The sequence below is a fragment of the Crocuta crocuta genome, unplaced genomic scaffold (genome assembly GCF_008692635.1).
Source record: "Crocuta crocuta isolate KB4526 unplaced genomic scaffold, BGI_CrCroc_1.0 scaffold340, whole genome shotgun sequence".
NCBI classification, from domain to species: Eukaryota; Metazoa; Chordata; class Mammalia; order Carnivora; family Hyaenidae; genus Crocuta; species Crocuta crocuta.
Window position 1 is genome coordinate 3,156,056 of NW_027530642.1, and position 17,048 is coordinate 3,173,103.

Here is a 17,048-nt window from a genome sequence, read left to right on the forward strand (position 1 = left end):
GGAGGTGACAGTATTGGGGAAGGAAGTCGACACCGCGGTTGCATTTAGATTACGTGCCACCCACAGTGTGACTGTGCAAGGCCCTTTCCAGGCCTAGGCCACCGCTTGGTCCTCCTTGCCACCCCAGCTCTGGCACCTACTGGGGCTTCTGGTCCCACTTGCCTTGGCTGGGGACTCTTGTTTGGCCGGAGCAGCTGCAGCAACTGCCTTTCCGGGAGCTGAGCCTGTCCCTTTGGCCGAAGCCGCTCTGCCGGAAGCTGGGTTGGCTTTGGTCTGTGGGGTCTTCACCGCGGTCTTCACCTGGAAGGGGAAACAGAACGACAGAATGGGCAAGGTGAGATGCAGGGTGGTTAGCCAAGAACACGGATTCTGGAGGTGGATGCCCGAGTTTGGATTCTTGCTCCTCTATTTAGTGGCTGTGTGAAGTTGGGCAAATCACTAACCTCACCAGGCCTCAGTTTCCTTCTCTGTAAAATGGAGATAATAACAAGGCCCACCCATAGGGTTATTATGAGGATTAAGTGAGAGTCTCATAGTGTTTAATATGGAGCCTGGCACATAATAAGCACGTAAACGCATTACTGTGAACAATTTTCCAAATGTTAGCTAAGTACAAGCCTGTCCAGAGCAAAGGTGTTTTCCAGGCTCCCTTTCAGCTAGGTGGCCATGAATTTTACTTCTGGCTAACAGAATGGAAGTTGAGTATACAATCTGACTTCCTTACACATACAAAAACATGTGTCTTCTTCCTCCCAAATGGAAGGAATGCTGAGGTAATAGCTGGAGCTCAAGCAGCCATCTTAGTCTACAAGGTGGGAGCCAGGCACTCAGCATGGCAGAACAAGATAGAAAACCACTGTTGTTTCTTCCATTTCGCCTAATCTTAACTGATGTCCAAGTGATCCCCAAAAAGCTCGTTGGGATATCCAAGCAAACACACACTAGAGAGATGATAGCAACAAAGAAAATCTTGGGCCGTGAGATTAAAACCCCCCTGGAGAACAGACTGTGTCTGATAAAGGCCACGGTGCTCATCAGCACAGAAAAGTTGTCCTGAGGGGAGTAATGTCTTCTGCATACATTTAAGAAGACAAAAGACACCAGGACTAAGTTAATCTAACAAGTCTCAATAAACTTCAAAGGGCTGACATCATGCCAAATGTTCTCCAGCCACAGTGGGATTAAATTAGAAATCAACCACAAAAAGAAATCTGCACAGTCCCAGATATTCACAAACTAGCCCACTTCTAAATAACCCATAGGTCAGAGAATAAGAATAAAAAACCCAACATTTCAAAATTTTTGGGAGGAAGTTAATGCAGTCCTTACAGTTAATACAATGAAATTCATTGCATTAAACACTTTCATTAGAAAAACAAGAGAAGCATCTGGGTGGCATCCAACTCTTGGTTTCTGCTCAGGTCATGATCTCATGTTTCGTGAGATGGGGTCCTGACTAGGGTGTAGGGCTTCATGCTGTCAGCAGGGTGGGGAGAAGGTAGGGTGTTCCACCAGCCTGCTTAGGATTCTCTCTCCCTCATACCCCCCACTCTCTCATGCGTTCTCTCAAAATGAATAAACTTTAAAACAACAACAACAACAACAACAACAAAACCCAAGATCTACAATAAACAATTTAAGATCCCATGTTGGGGTACTTGGGTGGCTCAGTAGGTTGAGCTTCTGACTTTGGCTCAGGTCATGATCTCATGTTTGTTTTTTTTTACATTTTATATTTATTATTGAGAGACAAAGAGAGACAGTGAGAATGGAGGAGGGGCAGAGAGAGGAGACACAGAATCCGAAGCAGCCTCCAGGCTCTAAGCAAGCTGTCAGCACAAAGCCCGATGCGGGGCTTGACCCACGAACTGTGACATCATGACCCGAGCTGAGTCAGACGCTCAACCAAGTGAGCCACCCAGGTGCCCCATGATCTCATGGTTTCTGAGTTTGAGCCCCACTTCGGGCTTGCTGCTGTCAGCACAGAGCCTGCTCTAGATCCTGTTCCTCTCTCCCTCTTTCTCTGCCTCTCCAGTCATACACGCTCAAAATAAATTTACATCTTAAGAAGCTAGAAAAAAAAGAGCAAATTGAACCCAGAGAAGGAATAATAAAGATCAGAGCAGATGGGGTTAAGTCTCCAGCTCTTCATTTCAGCTCAAGTCACGATCTCACAGTTGTGAGATTAAGCCTGTGTTGGGCTCCTCTGTGCTGGGCCTGGAGCTGCTTAAGACTCTCCCTCTGCCCCATGCACACACACTTTCTCAAAAAAAAAAAAAAAAGATGAGAGTGGAAACTAATGAAATAACAACCAGAAAATACATCAATGGAACCAAAAGTTGTTTCTTTGAAAAGAACAACAAAATTGGTTAAGTCTTTAGCTAGGCTGACCAAGAACAGAAGACACAAATTACTGAAATTTAGCAAGAAGGCAGGACTACAGACCCTATGGAAATTAAAAAGAATTATAGAGAATATTATGAACAAATTTATGTCACCAAATTAGACAACGGAGATGAACACACACGTTTCTAGAAAGGCACAAATTATTAACTGTGTACAAAATTACTAGGAGGTACAAAGTAGAACTGACTCAAGAAACCAGAAAACCTAAAATGACTAATAATCAATTTTCAAACTTGATTTATTTAAAAAAAAATTTTTTTTTAATGTTTTATTTCTGAGAGAGAAAGAGGCAGCATGAGCAGGGGAGGGTCAGAAAGAGAGAGGGAGACACAGAATCCAAAGCAGGCTCCAGGCTCTGAGCAAGCTGTCAGCACAGAGCCCAATGCAGGGCTCCAACCCATGAACCATGAGATCATGACCTGAGCTGAAGTCAGACTCTTACCTGACAGAGCCACCCAGGCACCCCTCAAACTTGATTTAGTAATTAAAAATCTTTGGGGCGCTTGGCTGGCTCAGTCGGTTAAGCATCCGACTTCGGCTCAGGTCATGATCTCACAGTTCTTGAGTTCAAGCCCTGCACTGGCCTTACTGCTGTTAGTGCAGATCCCACTCTGGATCCCCTTCCCCACTTGCACTCCTCTCTCCCAAAAATAAACATTAAAAAAAAAAAATCTTCCATACACAAAAAATACAGGCCCAGATGGCTTTGCTGGCGAATTCTATTAAGGAAGAAATAATGTCAATCTAACATAAACCCTCAGAAAAAAAAGGGGAGAATACTACCCAACTTATTTTATGAGGCCAGTATCACTATGATACCAATGCCAGGCTAAGACATCACACGAAAACTACAGACTAATATTCCTTATGGATGTAGACCCAAAAACCCTTAACAAATGACTTAGCAAACGAAACCCGGCAAGGAAAAGGAGTATACACCATGACCAAGTGGGATTTACAAGAACAAAATATTGATTTAACACCTGAAAATCAACCAAGTATAATACACTCCATTAAAGGAACAAAGGAAAAAACCGGTAAGATCACTTCAACAGAAGAAAGCATTTGATAAAAATTCAACTAATAAAAACTCCCAACAAACTAGGAATAGAAAAGAACTTGGGGCACCTGGCTGGCTTGGTCGATAAGAGCATGCGACTCTTGAGCTTGGGGTTGTGAGTTTGAGCCCTGTGTGGGTGTAAAAATTACTTAAAAATAAAATCTTTAAAAAAAGAAAAAAATATTCTCATCCTGATAAAGGGAATCTTTGAAAAATTTAGAGCTAACATCATACTAAACAGTGAAAGACTGAGTGCTACGCCCTAAATTAAAAACAAGGCAAAGGCGTCTGCTCTAACCGTGGCTACTGAGCACTGCACTGGAGGCTCTAGCCAGTGCAGTAAGGCAAGAAAGAGAAATAAAAGCCATCTAGATTGAAGAGGAAAGAGTATAACTGTCCTGATTCACAGACAACAAGATCTGTATATAAAAAGCCCTAGGGGCTCTATAAAGGCCATGAAAATTGATAAGCCAATGTGACGTCACCACAGGATGTAAGAACGTGCACGGCAAGGCTGGACCCCGAGGCACCATACCGCCATTCAGCCATTCCTCACACACTGACCAGCCTCTCTCCCACGCTTCTCACACGTGGGCTCTCTTCTACAGCACTTCAACTGACATCGATGGAGAATCACCTCCTTCCTCAGTCTCTGTCTGGCCCATCTGGTTTTCCAGAACCGAGCCTGTCTTTGTCACTCTATTTTGAACCTCACCTCTCAGGTGGACGGTGTCCTTTGAGCTGGCTGGGGTCTCCGAGCAGACCAGAGGCTATGTGTCTCACTTCTGACCCGAGCTATCCTGAGCAGTGTGGAACCCACTTAGTGTGTACAGGCAGCATTTTGAGAGCAAGGCCATGATTTCATTTAATGTTGCTCCTAACCCCGTAACAGAGGCTTAATTATCCTTACCCCTTCAGACAGGATTCCCATCAGACCCGCCGCTCTCACTGGGGGCAACTTAGGCCTCCTGAAGTTAGGCCAATGCACCGTCTCCTGACAGGGCACCAGGCTAGAAGGCTGGGCCCCTAGAGAGGGTTTAGCCGCTTTATTTCACACCTTGAGAGGAAGGAAGGCCCCACAGCACAATCATGTCTGTGGCTGGAGAAGTTCGGCCCAAAACGTAGCAGGAGGAAGCATGAAAGGCAAAGGCTTCTGAGGTGGACACGCTGGGGCACAGGCCCCGCTGACTCTCACTGGCTGGTTGAATGGAAGCCGGTCAGCAAACAACTCTTCTAAGCTCTAATTTCCTCCCCCAGACACGGAAGCAAATGAACAGCTGTCTAATGGTACTGGTGGGAGGCTCAGATGGGGAGACAACGACTTCAGCGATGGGCACAGTGGAACTTTTCAGGCATTGGTCTGGAATGTGTGGAAACAGGATAGGAGCCGCGGGGCTGGGACTCAGGCAGGGCCCACACACAACTGTCAAATCACAGGAGAATCACAGGAGCCTGGGTCCCACAAGGCAACAGTGAGGGGGGGACAAAAGAAAAAATCCCAGAGCAAATGTGTGTTCTGGTAGAGGGAAAACAGAAATGACTAATTTCTGAGTGGTTATTGGGAGGAGAGGGGAAGAAGAGCGACAATTACAAATAATAAACTGTGGGCGAGTGAGTGCAAGGTGTGAGCGATCTTTACTTCTCTCGGCTCAATTCTTCCAGGCTGGGAGGGGACTCCTGATTCTGCCTGGCCCACTCCCAGGGTGGCAGAGGAGCAAGACTGCTGTGTGCACAGACCCCTTGCTGGGTATGGTAGGTGAGAACTCTGTAAATTCTCAACCCTGTGAAGCCTGATTTCCAATTTACAGAGGCCCTGACAGATTTCATCACTTGCTAGGAAATGGCGCCAGGACTTGAACCCGGGCAGCCTGGCCCCGAGCCCCCTGCTGTCAGCCGCTGCCACACCATTTCCCCCAGTGATCCCACCAACATGCTCTGCCTCAGGCAGCTCCCTCAGGTCAGGCACTCTCCCACCCTCGGGGCATAGAGGCAAGTTTCTTTGCCTGGAACACTCCATTTCCCCTGGCCAGCTCCGTCAGCCCACAGTTCCAGTGCCCCTTCCTCCAGGAGGCCTTCCCTCCCGGAAGCCCCCAGATGCTATCACCCGCAGTGCTGTTAGCCCAGGTACACAACCTTAGCACATTACACTGGGATAACCCGTGTGCACATCCACGCCCCTGTCTAGACTAGGAACTCCCCGAGGGAGACGGGACAGCACCAGGCAGAGGGGCCAGAGCTTGTGGATGGCGTAGGGAGCCTCAATGTGAGCTCAAAAGGCCACGGGCGAGACTGCATCTCTGACAGGTGGAGGAGACTGAGTGAAAAGTGGGGAACGAGGCTGAGCTGAGGTGGCCCTTGAGGCTTCTGCACAGCCGGGAGCCAGCGCAGCTCAGAAAAGCTCCTCCCCAGCCCTGCCCTGGACTCCGGTGCAGGTGGGACAGGCTGGCTCCTCCCAGGCCTCACCAAGGCTGGAGTGGTGGTCACCTCCTCGCTGTCCGAGTCCTCCTCACTGCTCTCTGAATCTTCCTGCATCTCAGCTTTGGCTGGGGCTGTTGCAGGCCCTGCCTTCCCAGCGGGCACTGGGGCAGCCCCCTGGCCTGAGGACCCCTTGGTGGGTGCAGAGGCAGCTCTCACCGGGATGCTTTTCCCCACAGACTTTGCCTGGAATGACAGGGAAGAGACACGTATAGCGGGAGGCTGAAGGGCGACGTGAGGACTAGCCCAGAGTCTGCCAGACAAACTTGGCTTCACCTGTCCTGCTGGGGCGGCAGGAGCGGTCTCCTCCTCACTCTCGGACTCCTCGCTGCTTGAAGAGTCCTCCGGCCTCTGGGCGCCCCTGGGCATAGCTGGAGGTGGCATCGCTCCCGCCTTCCAAGGGGCCGGCGTGCCCACTCGCACTGGGGGGACCTTGACAGGTGCAGGCGTAACAGGGGTGCCCTTCTTTGGGGAGGCCTTGGTCTGGGGTGTTCTCATAGCCGGTTTTGCCTGAGAGGAAGCAGAAGTCAGAAGCTAGAGAAGTAGCCTGAATTCAGAGCCCCCATCGGTTCTGGGGTGGAGCCCTCCTGTTCCTCCCCACAGGTCCCCGGGGAGCTGCCTGGTGTCAGTGGCTCAGGTCAGGCTGCAACGCGGTCCCTCCTGGGCCCACCTGGGCAGGAGCCAAGGCTGCAGGCGCCTCCTCTTCACTGTCTGACTCCTCCTCACTACTCTCGGAGTCCTCCTTGGACATTTCGGCCTTGCCCTGGGTGGCTTCAGGCCCTGCCTTCTGAGGGGGGCCCTTGGCAGGACCTGAGGCAGCTGTGACCTGGAGGACTTTCCCTGAGGACTGTGCCTGCAATGAGACACACGGGATCAGGGGAGGGAGCGGAAAGCATGGCTGTGTGCAGAGACACAAGAAACCAAGAGGGCAAACAGAGGCAGCGTGTGGGTGTGTGCGTGGGGGGCTCCTGACACTGAGGGGGAAAGAAGAAACTTACAGGCAGGAGCCTCACCTGGGCCGGCGCCTCCCCGTCGCTGTCTGACTCCTCCTCGCTGCTGCTCTCTGAGTCCTCCTCCTGTTTCCCTACCTGGGTGGCTGCAGGCCCTGCCTTCTGAGGGGGCCCCTTCACAGGACCCGAGGCAGCTCTGACCTGGGAGTTTTGCCCCAAGGGCTTTGCCTAGAGTAACAGAAGACAGGGTCAGGACAGGAGCCCACCGGGGAACGTGTGTGAGGGAAGATGAGGCGAGGAAAGCAAATGCGGGGCCTGAAGCCCAAGGCGCGGAAGGGGAGGACAAGCCAACAGACGGGCTCTCCAGAACGAGGCACGGGCCACTGCGGGGTGGCTGGCAGCCTCACCTGAACAGGGCTCTTGGCCAGGGACACAGCTGCCGGCACCTCCCCCTCGCTGTCAGACTCCTCGGTGCTGCTCTCCGGGTCTTTCCCCTTGCCCTGCCCCACCTGAGCCTGCGCAGCTGCAGGCCCTGCCTTGCCAGGGGGCACTGGAGGGGCCCCTTTCCTAGGGGATCGCTTGGCAGGAGCTGAGGCAGCTTTGACCTGGGGGGTCTTCCCTGAAGGCTTCACCTGGAGGGAGACAAGTAGAAATCAGGGAGGGAGCAGACAAGGGGGGACCATGAGGAGACAGAGGAGGCTGGACAGGGCAAAGGATGCCACACATGAGAAGGAGGGCAGGGCTCTGAGCATGTGTAGGGCCCTTGCAGACAGAGGGCGGAACCAGGCCTCAGAAGGCCTTCTGGGGAGGGGTACAGGCTTCATGGACTCTCCTTCTCCAGGCCTCACCTGAAGTGGCAACTTGGCAGCTGGTGGCTCCTCCTCGCTGTCAGATTCCTCCTCACTGCTGCTCTCGGAGTCTTCCACTGGCTTCCCTGCCTTGGCCTGGGCAGGTGCAGGCCCTGTCTTCCCAGGGGGTACTGGGGTGGCCCCTTTCCCAAGGGTCGCCTTAACAGGACCTGAGGCAGCTCTGACCTGGACGATTTTCTCCGAGGCCTTCACCTGGTAAAAGAGAAAGGGCGGTTTATTCCCCTCCTCACCCTCCGGTGGTGCCCTCAGGACAAAGCCAAGGTCTTAGCTGGGGCTCACGAGATCCCCCCGCTTCTCACGCTCTGCCGTGACTGGCGCTCAGGCCTGACCCATTGGCTTCACTCTCACTCTGGGGCCTTCACAGCCCTGCCCGGCTCACTTGGCCATCGCTCCACCTCCGCCAGGTCCGAGACACACAGCAGTTCTCATGGCAGTCCTCCCTGACACCCCTGCGCTGCTCCCAGCGTCACCCATACACAGGTGTCAGAGGCTCCCGTGGTAGGGCTCCCGTCAGCGGGAGACCCCCGTGAGCACAGGCTCGTCCGGCGTGGTCCTCGCTGTGCTGTCACAGTTCTCTCTCCCACGTCGGGAGCCCGGGCACTTGCTGGGCTCCCCAGCAGAATGGCCTTTGTCCAAATGTCCATGTGGTGCATGTCCCTGCCCCACTCCTTCAGGCCGCACCGTCTCCGTAAGGCCTTCCCTGAGCACTCGACTTTACTTACCATTCCTACAGCCCGCCTGCCTTACCTTCCTCGTCACCACTCAGCAAAGTGAACCTTATTTTACTTATTGCACCCCTCCTTTACCATCCAGCCCTATGCTGGCACTTCCACTCCTGAGTGGCCTCACCAGGCCAGCTTCGGGGTCTTTCACCACCACTGTCTGATGCTCCCTCCTCCTGGCTCTCCAACTCCAGCAGCATCCCAGCCCCTCTGCTTTCCCTTCAGATGCTCCCAGAGTCTTGGCCACCAGGCTCAGAGGAGTGGGTCCCAGCAGAGGGAAGGCAACAAGATTCCTGGTAGCTAACAAGCCATGGTTTGGCCTAAGAAGCCAGAGGACTAGGCAATTAAAACTTAAGTCCCTGCACAATAGGACCAGCTGGCCACAGCCCATTCATGAGACAGGGAAACTGAGGTAAAGGAGAATTACTGACAGAGTAGGGTACAGGGCTACCCTGTGGGAAGTAGCCCTTTTAGGCTGCTGCTCAGGCAAGAGGGGCAATTTCCACAGGGGGCTGACAAGCCCAGCTGCCCTTGCCCTTCGGTTTGCACACCCCACTTCCTGCTCCCCAGACCCCAAGGTGAGGCTCATTATACAGCCATTCGGCAGCCTCTGGGGGCTCTGAGGACGCTGAGGGGTAGTCTGCCCCCAGGCCTCACCTGGCGAGGTGGCTCCACAGGGGCCCCCTCCTCACTCTCAGATTCCTCCTCACTGCTCTCCGAGTCCTCTTCTGGCTTCTTGGCCTTGCTGGCTGGAGTCAGGGCGCCTCCTCTGACTTGGGGTGTCACATCCCCTGCCTTCCCAGGGGCTGGGGCTGCCCCTCTCCCTAGAGAGTCCTTGGCAGGGGTGGGCGAGGCTTTGACCTGGGGTGGTTTCACTGGAGGTTTCACCTGGAACAAGAGGACGCAATGAGAGAAGAAATCAGTCTTTGCCTCTGAGGGCTATGAGAGGCGTCACGGTTCATAAAGCCCTTTCCTAACACCAGCCGATCCTCAAAGAACTCCCCGAAACAGATGCTAACTTTACACCCAGGTTCCAGAAAAGGACAAGCAGCTCAGAGACGTTAAGTCACTCACAACCAATATTAAGGGCCAAGTCCCGACCAGAACCCAGGGCTGTGTTGCCTTGGGGGCAGAACTCCCAACCACTATGCTCCTGTGCCGCCCGGCACAGAGGGGCAGCTCTCTCAGCCAGAAGGCCTATCCTGTCTGCCCCTTCAACTACAGGGGTCTGATCACGGCGGCCTTCCCAAGGGCCGGGAGGCCAGGATCTGAATGCCAGGCTTGCCACTGGCTTGCTGAGGTACCTTGGGCACATTCGTTCCCTCTCGGAGCTCTTTCTTAGACTTCTACAACTCGGACATTGCAATGGCAGGCAGTGCCCTCCCTCCATCTCTGTCATTAGTTAGACTTCACCGGGCCCAGGTTTCTGGGGCAGCCGTGTCCTCAAGCGCAAAGCCCTCACTGCTGCTAGGGCCCTGTGCTGGCCTCTGGCCCCCGAGCTGTGTCTAGCTGCTGGCTTCCCAGGGCCAAGTGGTAATGGGAGCCTGGAGCGCCCTGATGGCTGTGTCCAGGGCCTGAAAGTGGGGTTGGATGTGGCGAGTGGCTAGGCCTGGGGTACACAGGCCGAAGCTCTCCACCTTCACGGGTTACTGGGTGAGGCAGGAGGCAAGAAGCACTCCAGGCACCAGGTCAATCTGTCCCTGAACCCGTGCCTCCCCCTCCACACCTGCTTTCTAGTAGGCGCCCTGGTGCCAGACACCAGCCCCACTCCAGCCCCACTCTGCCTGCCACATCAGCGCTCTCACTGCTTCTATTCGGATTGCCCTCCAACTCAGGCCACAACCAGCCATCTTCTTTAAACCTAAATCAGGCCATCTTACCTCCATGCCTAAAACCGTGAAAACGGCTGCTCACAGACCCTAGAATAAAACCCAAACTCCCCCTGGTGGTCCCCATGTTCAGGCAGCAGGATGTGGCCCCTGCCAACCTCCGATCTCCTAAGGCACTTTCATCTCATTAATGAGGTCATGTTCTTGTTATGGTCCCTCAGGGCTCTCCACGTTCTCCCTTTAGAGTGGCCATCAGTACTATAGTCAGACTTCCGAGGGACCTCCCACCACCCCCCCCACCCTGGCAGCAGCAGTCATGCACCTCCTGCTGCCACTAGATTCCCAAGGCTTGGCTGCACAATAAGGAATGACACTCTGGTCACAGTTCAGAGAAGAGATGAGGCCACAGACCAAGCGCCCAGGACTGGCATCCACCAGCAGGCCCAGAACTGCTCAGCAGCCTCACCCAGCTCGCGCGGACCACACCACAGGATGGCCACCGCCTGCCCCTGGGCTCACACAGCTCTTTCTGCTTGAATGCTGCCCCACATCCCTTCCTGGCAAATCCCCTGTGCGTCAAGGCCCTGCTCCAGTGCCACCTCTGCCAAGAAGCCTTCCCTTGTCTCACAGACCGGACAGCATCGCTCCCCATAACCTTAGACGTTTTCCATACCTGCGGTGTGATGACAGGGACCTGCGGCTCCCTTCCCCAGGCCTTAGCCTTTCTAGCTCCGGGCCATCCTGAAACTTGCTCAACGGACTCAGCCCCGCAGGTGTGCGAAGCCCTAGCCGGGCCTCTGGGAGGGTGAGAGGTTTGCAGAGGGCGGCAATTACCTCCACGTAGGTCTCATCACTCGAGGTGGACGTCTCCTCGCTGGAGCTGCCGGCCTGGTTGGCCGATGCCATTCCTGAGGGATGGACAGGGAGAGCACTGAGGGCCTGCCCTTCCAGACTGCCCTCCCCAGCTCTCTGCCAGGCCAGGAAGGGAGAGGCAGGTGCTGTGTGTCCGCTTCTCTGTGCGGACCTTCAGCCCCACCCATCCTGAAGCCCCGCAGCTGAGACACATGCCACTCTATCCCTGAGTTCCCCCACACCTCTGCATCCCCAGGAAGGCTCATGCTAGGTCCTACCACACCACCCCCCCTCCCCACATGCCGCCATCTGATAGCCCGGACATCTCCTCCCATCACCCCACTGAGGCAGGCAGGGCCAACGCCTATTTCACATGAGAAACTGGAGCAAACCTGGGCCTCAGTGCAGTCTCAGCCTCTGCAGTGGGCCCTGTACCCACCTGAGAGCAATAAACCAGAAAATGCCCCACCATCACCCGGGCTGCTCCAACTCCCTTAGCAGAGCCGGACATGTCCCTGCAGCAGACCCTCCCCTATTGAGGCACGGGGCCTTACTGCCATGGAGACAGACCTCTAAATTCCAGAATGTCCCAGAGCCCGACAAAGCAGTGCCGGGCCTGCCTCCCCAGCCCAACCTTGGGGGACTTGGCATCTAGGGATTGGGGATGCTCACCGGGCTTGGCTGTGGTCCTGAGGGCTGGGACACTGCCCTCCTCCTCAGTTTCTGAGGCCAGGACGGCATTTGCTGAAGGCCCTGCTGACTTCTTAGGCGACCTCCCAGACAGAAGGTGGGCCACTGCCTTCCCAGAGGCAGGATGGGGGGTGGAGTTCACCACCTTGCTGGCTTTCTTGGTCTTTGCCTACAAAGGACAGGGGTGACAGACACACTGGGAATGACACGCACAGACCACCTCCCAGTCTGTGAGTTCGGGCAAATTACCTCCCTGGGCCTGTTTCTTCATCTTTAAGTTGGGGCTGAAAAGGGTAGCTCCCCTCAGAGGCCCGGAGAAAACCCAAGCACAGGTCTCGGGATACTGCAGCTGCCTGCTAAGTGCTAACCAGTGGTCTGCTGCAGCTGCTCTCACTAGCTCGCGTTGTCGTCAGTGCCCCACACAGCTCAGGGACGTGTGCTGTGGTGTCTGTGATCCTGCTTTGTGGACACCAGCGAACGGTGTTCTACCTTCTCAGAGGCTGCGCTCTAGAAAATGACCTTCGAGCTTTCAGACCCCCAGGGGGCCTGTTTACCATGGTGCCCCCACTGCCCCCCACAGTGCCTGCGAAGCATCTGGCTCAGTAACAGGCTGTTGGCTGAACAGGCGAACGCCCAGATGGAGGAGGAAAGAAGTTGTGCCCAGTGGCCCATAGCAGTGGGCGTCACCCCCATCTTACAGAAAAGGAAACTGAGGCCCACAGCAGTAAAGGGACTCACCAGGACCACATGGCTGGTGATAAAGGCCCACATGTGAATCCAGGTTGGGTAATCACTCACAACCCCATCCTTCTCTGACACAGGGGACTGTCCCCCTACAGGGATCTTAACTCCCACGAGCGACAGCCTGGAAGGTGTTCCTACTCACCTGAGCCTTTTCTTTTGCGCTCGATGGCACAACCGGGCCCGGAACTGAGGAGTTCATGGACGCCAGTCTTGGGGCTGCAAGACACAAACAGCCGCCAAATGCACCAGGTGAGCCCTTCCTCATTTTAGGACAGCCGGCAGGTGTCAGCGCACCTAACGATTCAATCAGCATGACTGCTGGGTGCTGGCTCGAGCCTCTGAGGCTGAGCCCGGACTTGTGGAAGAGAGCCCTGGGGTGCGCGAGCCACATCCACCAGGAGCAGGAGAGCGGGGCATCATGACAGCCACGGGGCGGCTCCCCACCCCCCTCCCCCCACATGGAGCCCCAGCTCCCTGACAGCACAGGACACTGATGGCCCCCAGAAAAGGAAGCGCTGGCCCACAGTCCTGCTGCGGACTGCCTCGAAGGCACCGCGTGACTTCAGGGTGGGCCATCCCCACAGGCCTCCACGATGCAGCCCGAGAGTCACTCAGCAGGGCAGGGGACTCGGTCACATAGCCAGCCCTGGTCCACAGAGAGAGGGGCTCGGGATTTCAACGGTTTCTAGTGGAAAAGGGAGCTGAACCATGAGACCGAGAACTGGTCAGATGTTGAGACTTAGAGATTCTTGGTGCTCTTACACCAGGAAACTGTCTCCCCAGATCTTAGACAGGGTAAGATTTCTAGGGTATGCTGTGACATGGGACACTGCTGAGATGCATGGCATGGTCTAACTCTCTTCCTGGCATTTCACTCCATCTCCTTCTCTTTTCTAGACACATCTGGAAGCAGAGGGGAAGTACAGCAAACCACATAGCCCCAACCATTACCAGCCTGTGGCCAATGTGATGTCAACCGGCCTCTCTGCCACCCTTACCCAGCAAGGACTATTGTAGAAAAAATTCCAGTTATCGGATCACGTTCCCCACAAATATTTCAGCGTGTTTCTTTCAATGGGGATGCCTTTAAAATGTATAATTATGATTCCCTTATTACAGAAAAAAGTCCACTAAATAAAAATCCATGAAGCATACCAGTCACTATGAAATTAAACAAGTTTTGTTTTTACGTAGCACGTAGGTGTGGATATGCACGTATGCACAGCTATCCGTGTGACTAGATGTAAAGGGGACAGTTTTAAAGCCACCCACCAGGGTACATTCAAGGGGTAAAAGGGATCCGCCCTGGGTAGAATAGAAAACCTCCCACTTTTCTTCCATATGCTTATGTATAGTTCAAACTGGACTTGTTTTGCATTTATAATCTTAAAAGATTAAAAGACATATATTCAATATGATCTTGAATATTTTTAAAAACACGCTCAGGAAAAAATAAATGGAAGAATAATTTGCCAAATTGTAGGTGGCAACAATGAGGGTAATTTTTTTCCTGCCTTTTTAACAAGTAATTTTCATATCCTATAAGGAATGATCCATAATGAATCCTGTATTTCTTTTACAATCAGAAAATACACTTAAGAATCAAGAAATCACCTTCTATGTAAGCAAAAGACAATAACCTTGCAGAGAAAAAGGATGATTACTCTGTGGAGTCACAAGTCCCTTGGTTCAAGTACAGACTGTCTTGAGGACTGGGGAGAAGGGGCTGCGAAGGTCTCACGGGGTCACCCCCGCCAGTGCTCTGAACCCAGAGTGCCCGGCGCAACCTTCCGGTGCTAACCTGTACACGTCCAAACAACAGGAAGCCTGTTGCCCTCCCAGCAGCCACGGGCCACAGAGAAAAAGTGCCTGTCAACTGCTCCCTTGGAAATCTTCCCAGCAGTTCTACAAATGTGGGCTTCTTTCCATCTTTATCAGAATCACCTGGGGGCTCGTAGGACTGTAGCTTTTGTACCCCAAATTGGGCTGTAAGGGCCCACCCAGCTAAGTTTTTGTTCACCACTGGATGCCCAGGACCTGGGACACAATGTCTGGCACGAGAAAGGGTTCAAATAAATACTGCAGTAGATAGGTGGGGCCCTTCCAATCTCTCTAGAAGTCCTGGTCTTCCCAGGGCTCACTGGAAGAGAAGCTGGAGGTGGACTCTCCTCTAAACAACCCAATATCCAAAAGCCTGTTCCCCAAAGCTGCAGGGCCCGGAGCTAAGCTCCCACAAGCACCAATGACAGAGGCTCCCCCGGGCCCCAGGACTCGTACCGGCTTTGGCGGTCTCAGCTTCTGCCTCCTCCTCCTCCTCTTCTGAGCTCTCTGAGCTGCTAATGGGGTCGGACACGCGGGTCTTCTTAGCCTGCAGCGCTGCATCTTCCTCTGCCTTCCGCTTCTGGCCAACTTCTGACGTCCTGCAGGACAAGGGTGACTGGCTACACCAACCAGGAGACAAGGGCAACTCCGGATTTGACAAGAAAGACCCCCCTCCCCGCTCCCCACCAGGAAATGTGTATACAGAGTTTGNTATCACCTGGGGGCTCGTAGGACTGTAGCTTTTGTACCCCAAATTGGGCTGTAAGGGCCCACCCAGCTAAGTTTTTGTTCACCACTGGATGCCCAGGACCTGGGACACAATGTCTGGCACGAGAAAGGGTTCAAATAAATACTGCAGTAGATAGGTGGGGCCCTTCCAATCTCTCTAGAAGTCCTGGTCTTCCCAGGGCTCACTGGAAGAGAAGCTGGAGGTGGACTCTCCTCTAAACAACCCAATATCCAAAAGCCTGTTCCCCAAAGCTGCAGGGCCCGGAGCTAAGCTCCCACAAGCACCAATGACAGAGGCTCCCCCGGGCCCCAGGACTCGTACCGGCTTTGGCGGTCTCAGCTTCTGCCTCCTCCTCCTCCTCTTCTGAGCTCTCTGAGCTGCTAATGGGGTCGGACACGCGGGTCTTCTTAGCCTGCAGCGCTGCATCTTCCTCTGCCTTCCGCTTCTGGCCAACTTCTGACGTCCTGCAGGACAAGGGTGACTGGCTACACCAACCAGGAGACAAGGGCAACTCCGGATTTGACAAGAAAGACCCCCCTCCCCGCTCCCCACCAGGAAATGTGTATACAGAGTTTGAAAACAGTGCAGATACACTTGTATTCTGCATCTTCACCCATTTCATGTACGGTTTTTACAACTATTAGTCTCCAAAATAATCACTAAGGGCTGGTGACACAACACGGTAACAGCAGCTAACCATCACCGAGTGGTATGTGCCAGCACCTGCGGGCGGGCCGTTCACAGCCGCATCCAGGCTCTCCCTCCTCCAGAACTTACAGCATCTATAGTGCCCTCTTTCTGGAAGACCCTGCTCAGGTCCTTCTTGTCCTTTGGGCCTCAGCCTCCTCAAAGCCCCTCCCTGATCACGATTCTCCTTCCCCTGACGTCTCCGCTCTGTCATCCTGTTTCATTTTCTTCAGAACACTTTTCTCTCTCCTGTTATTCTACTTACTTCCTGCCTGACTCCTCCACCACATAGTCAAACCCGGGGCAGGGGGAGGGGCTGGCAGGAACCTCTGCTGGTTCACTAAGCGTCTTCAGCACATAGCACACATCTCAAAACATGAACGACTTAGGGACTTGCTCAGGGTCAAAGTATAAGTTTTGGGCATCGGCAGGACAAGCACCCACAGGGCTGAGTCCCTGGAACATTCAAGTACGAGCTCCTTTGACCTCACTCTCCCAACCCAGAGGGGAGTCATGGTCCATGTCCCATGTTCTCCAGCTGGGACAGACATGTTCTATCTGCACAGTTTGGGATGTGGGTCCCTTGTTCCCAGGAAGGCCGCTTGTTGGGAATCCTTCCCCACAGCCAAAAACCAAGTTTCATTTATTACACTTAGGAGTTCACTCCGCCTCTCTGCCTCTTCCCAACAGAGTGTTTCACAAGGGCAGGGATTTTTCTCTGGTTGGTTCCAGATATATCAAGAACAGTTCTGACACATAGTAGCTGCTCAATAAATACCCAGGGAACAAATGCCTCTGATGGTCAGGTTTAGCACCTGATTTATCCACCCTCCCCCCTTTTAAAATAGGCTTCAAGCCCAGTGCAGAGCCCAACGCTGGGCTTGAACTCACAACCCTTGAACTTCGTGATCAAGACCTGAGATGAGATCCAAAGTCAAACGCTTAACTGACTGAGCCACCCAGATTGACCCCCCGCCCCCAAATTTACTATTACTATATTTTACAGATGAAGATACAGACCCAAAGAAGCCAACTTTTCCCAAGGTCATAGAGCTAGCTGTTGGGTTTGAACTTTGCTGGGAACTATTAGGTGAGGCTACCTCTGGTGGGTGTGAGGTCCTCGTTCCATTCAGTACCCCTCACCCACAGAAGGGGCCGGTGACAAGGGCTCACCGAAGCGCTTTTCTAGGGAAGGAAATGCTGTCATACCCAG

General features: G+C 53.6%; 1 protein-coding gene and 1 long non-coding RNA gene across 2 annotated transcripts in view; one reads left to right on the forward strand and one right to left on the reverse strand.

Annotated features, from left to right (window-relative positions):
- The window catches only part of TCOF1 (treacle ribosome biogenesis factor 1), a 38,198-nt gene that overhangs the window by 17,144 nt on the left and 4,006 nt on the right, over positions 1 to 17,048 (reverse strand). Inside the window, exons 3-14 of the mRNA XM_077769006.1 lie at positions 15,470 to 15,612; positions 12,740 to 12,813; positions 11,836 to 12,022; positions 11,146 to 11,219; positions 9,140 to 9,370; positions 7,740 to 7,952; positions 7,299 to 7,523; positions 6,955 to 7,119; positions 6,612 to 6,794; positions 6,218 to 6,451; positions 5,930 to 6,127; positions 163 to 300 (exon numbers count right to left, since the gene is read on the reverse strand). Of these exons, the coding sequence (XP_077625132.1) occupies positions 163 to 300; positions 5,930 to 6,127; positions 6,218 to 6,451; positions 6,612 to 6,794; positions 6,955 to 7,119; positions 7,299 to 7,523; positions 7,740 to 7,952; positions 9,140 to 9,370; positions 11,146 to 11,219; positions 11,836 to 12,022; positions 12,740 to 12,813; positions 15,470 to 15,612 (2,065 nt within the window). The remainder of the gene's footprint in view (positions 1 to 162; positions 301 to 5,929; positions 6,128 to 6,217; positions 6,452 to 6,611; positions 6,795 to 6,954; positions 7,120 to 7,298; positions 7,524 to 7,739; positions 7,953 to 9,139; positions 9,371 to 11,145; positions 11,220 to 11,835; positions 12,023 to 12,739; positions 12,814 to 15,469; positions 15,613 to 17,048) is intronic.
- LOC144235459 (uncharacterized) lies at positions 11,760 to 13,751 on the forward strand. Its single transcript, XR_013336216.1, has 3 exons — positions 11,760 to 11,950; positions 12,675 to 12,846; positions 13,495 to 13,751. It is a non-coding gene; the product is annotated as an uncharacterized LOC144235459 (long non-coding RNA).